We start from the raw sequence: 2,235 nt of genomic DNA, 5'->3' as shown, positions 1-2,235 counted from the left end.
CACAGTCATGTTTTACATAAGCTATTGCGTTACACTACCACTAGTTAATAACTGGCAAAAGGCAGGGCAGAGCTCCACGGCGCTTTTGCATAACTGTTCATTGTATCAAAGGAGAATCAGGAAAGTGGTGCTTACAGCTATATTGTTTTACAGCAATAAAAGGGTTGGGGTTGTTTTTTTTTTTTTTTTTTGGTTTTTTTTTTTTTTTTTTTTCTTTCTTTTTCTTTTCTATGCACTGTTGGTTTCGCTCCCCCCTCTCCCCCCCCCCCCCAACACCCCTCCCTTACATTAACTACCATTAACGTGGGGCTCGGGGGCTCTTCCACCCCAGCAGCGCTCTCCTTTCAGTCCTCAAAACTCCTTTTTATTTCTTGTCCGCCTTCTGTGCTTCCCCTTCCTCGTCCACCTCCTGGGCTCTTTCCATTTTCTGTTTTTCCAGTTCTTCCTGCTCGCATTTGCTGCTGGGAAACTTGTCTTTGTTGTTTTCCTTTTTCCATTTCATCCTCCTGTTCTGGAACCAGATTTTGACCTGCCTTTCTGTCAATCCCAGGGCATGAGAGACCTCGATCCTCCGTTTGCGGGTCAGGTAGGGATTAAATAGAAATTCCTTCTCCAGTTCCAGCGTCTGGTAGCGGCTGTAGGTTTGCCTCCCCCTCCTCCGTCCAGCGGCTGCTGGGGAATTGCAAAGGTTGGGTGGAAAGGGGAAGAAGAGGAGGTTGAAAGATACATAAACCAGGCTCGGGAATGGGCGCACACACACACACACACACACACACATAGAGGAGATGGAGGGAGGAGGGGGGGGCTTGGGGGGGAGAAAGGGCTCGCAGAAGCGAGGCAGGAAGCAAAGAGCGAGGGGAAAGGCGGTTGTATGATATTATAAAGGGAAGATGGTTCTAAAGGAACAGGGTGATGGTGGTGGGAGGGGGGGTCTGAGGCGGGGGGGGAGGGTGACGGCGAGCCCCATTCCGAGCAGCCCAGCAAAACCTCTCCACTCGTGCGCTCCTTATTACCCGAACAACAACAACAGCAGCTCCGGCTCCGGGGGATGCAGGGACACACACACACACACACACACACAAAAAGAACCGCAGCTCGGGGAGAGCCGAGAGCATCTCCGAAATCCCGAATCAAACGAGAAACAGAACAAAAAAAAAAAAAAAACCCAAAAAAAACAAAAAAAAAAAAAAAAATGAAGGGTTTTTTTTTCTTAAGGCTATAAAAGTGCCATAAACTTTAAGGACGCTTCCTTCCACTGAAAGCCCGGCTACGTTCAGCCCCCAGAAGAAAAGGGCTCCTTCAGGGTAATTAAACTATAAAGCAATTTACAAGTGCAAAAGTTTACCCCCATAAAGCACTAAAATACAGTCATTGGGGAAGAAAAGGGGAGCGAGAGAAAGGGAGAAAGAAAGAAAGAAAATGAGAGAGGGAGAAAGGAAGGGGGGCAGAAAGAGAGAAGGGCAGAAAGAAAGGGAAAAGGGGCAGAAAGAAAGGGAAAAGGGGCAGAAAGAAAGGAAGGAGGGCTGCTTTATGGGCTCAGGAAATGCCTCTTCGCTGTCCTTCCCATCTCGCCTCACCTTGCGGTCGCATCCAGGGGAAAAGCTGGGTCGGAGAAGGGCTTTGCTCCGAGCTCTCCGCCTCCTCTCCAAGGCCGCTGGCAGCAAGCTTGCAGTCCGTGTACTGCACCAAGTCCGACTCCTGGGCGCTGAAGAGGCTCTGCCTTTGCAAAGGGTCGTAGCCATAGAAGTTGCTGGGGTCCCCATGGCACGCCACGGCGCAGGGATTCTGTTGGTAAGGGGAGCTGGAGAGTGAGGATGCTCCGTGGTAGAACTCCTGGATTTGGGTCGGATGCTGGAAGGTTCCCCCCGTGCTGGGTCCGTACACCACCGTGGGTCTGCCCCCAAGATCCTGAGCGAACCCGCAGTCATAATAATTGGGACGCAACGAGTCCCCGGTTTTGTATTTGGAGAAGAGTGAGTTGACAAAATAAGAGCTCATCTTAATTTAAATAATAATCTTTTGCACGGAGGAGGAAAGAAGGGGAGGAAAGAAAGAAAGGGAGGGAAAAAAAAAAAAAAAAAAAGAAGGGAAAAAAAATAAAAAGCCAACCGAAGCAAAGCACGGGAATCTATTAGCAAAAAAAGAAAGCGCTAAGATGCTAAGCTACGACAGTTTGTGATTTCCAGGAATATAAAAGGAGGATATAATCAAAACTCTAAGCCTGCATGGTCCTGA

At 48.9% G+C, this 2,235-nt stretch overlaps 1 protein-coding gene across 2 annotated transcripts; it reads right to left on the bottom strand.

Annotated features, from left to right (window-relative positions):
* Positions 1–298: 298 nt before the first annotated feature.
* LOC122191647 (homeobox protein Hox-B8) lies at positions 299–2,037 on the bottom strand. 2 transcript variants are annotated; one of them, XM_042891987.1, is made up of 2 exons: positions 1,578–2,037; positions 299–672 (listed from the first exon to the last, which is right to left on the bottom strand). In XM_042891987.1, the coding sequence occupies exons 1-2, from the start codon at positions 1,996–1,998 to the stop codon at positions 365–367; spliced, it is 729 nt and encodes a 242-aa protein (XP_042747921.1). In that variant the 5' UTR covers positions 1,999–2,037; the 3' UTR covers positions 299–364. The 2 variants fall into 2 exon arrangements, with proteins under 2 accessions (XP_042747921.1, XP_042747922.1); XM_042891988.1 differs by having other exon boundaries at positions 299–669.
* Positions 2,038–2,235: the final 198 nt, after the last annotated feature.

This window comes from Lagopus leucura, unplaced genomic scaffold (assembly GCF_019238085.1).
Source record: "Lagopus leucura isolate 7727_CA_CO unplaced genomic scaffold, USGS_WTPT01 34941-0_obj-0_obj, whole genome shotgun sequence".
Classification (NCBI taxonomy): Eukaryota; Metazoa; Chordata; class Aves; order Galliformes; family Phasianidae; genus Lagopus; species Lagopus leucura.
Note: the sequence above shows the minus strand (reverse complement) of the source record. Positions and strands in the feature narration are given on the sequence as shown.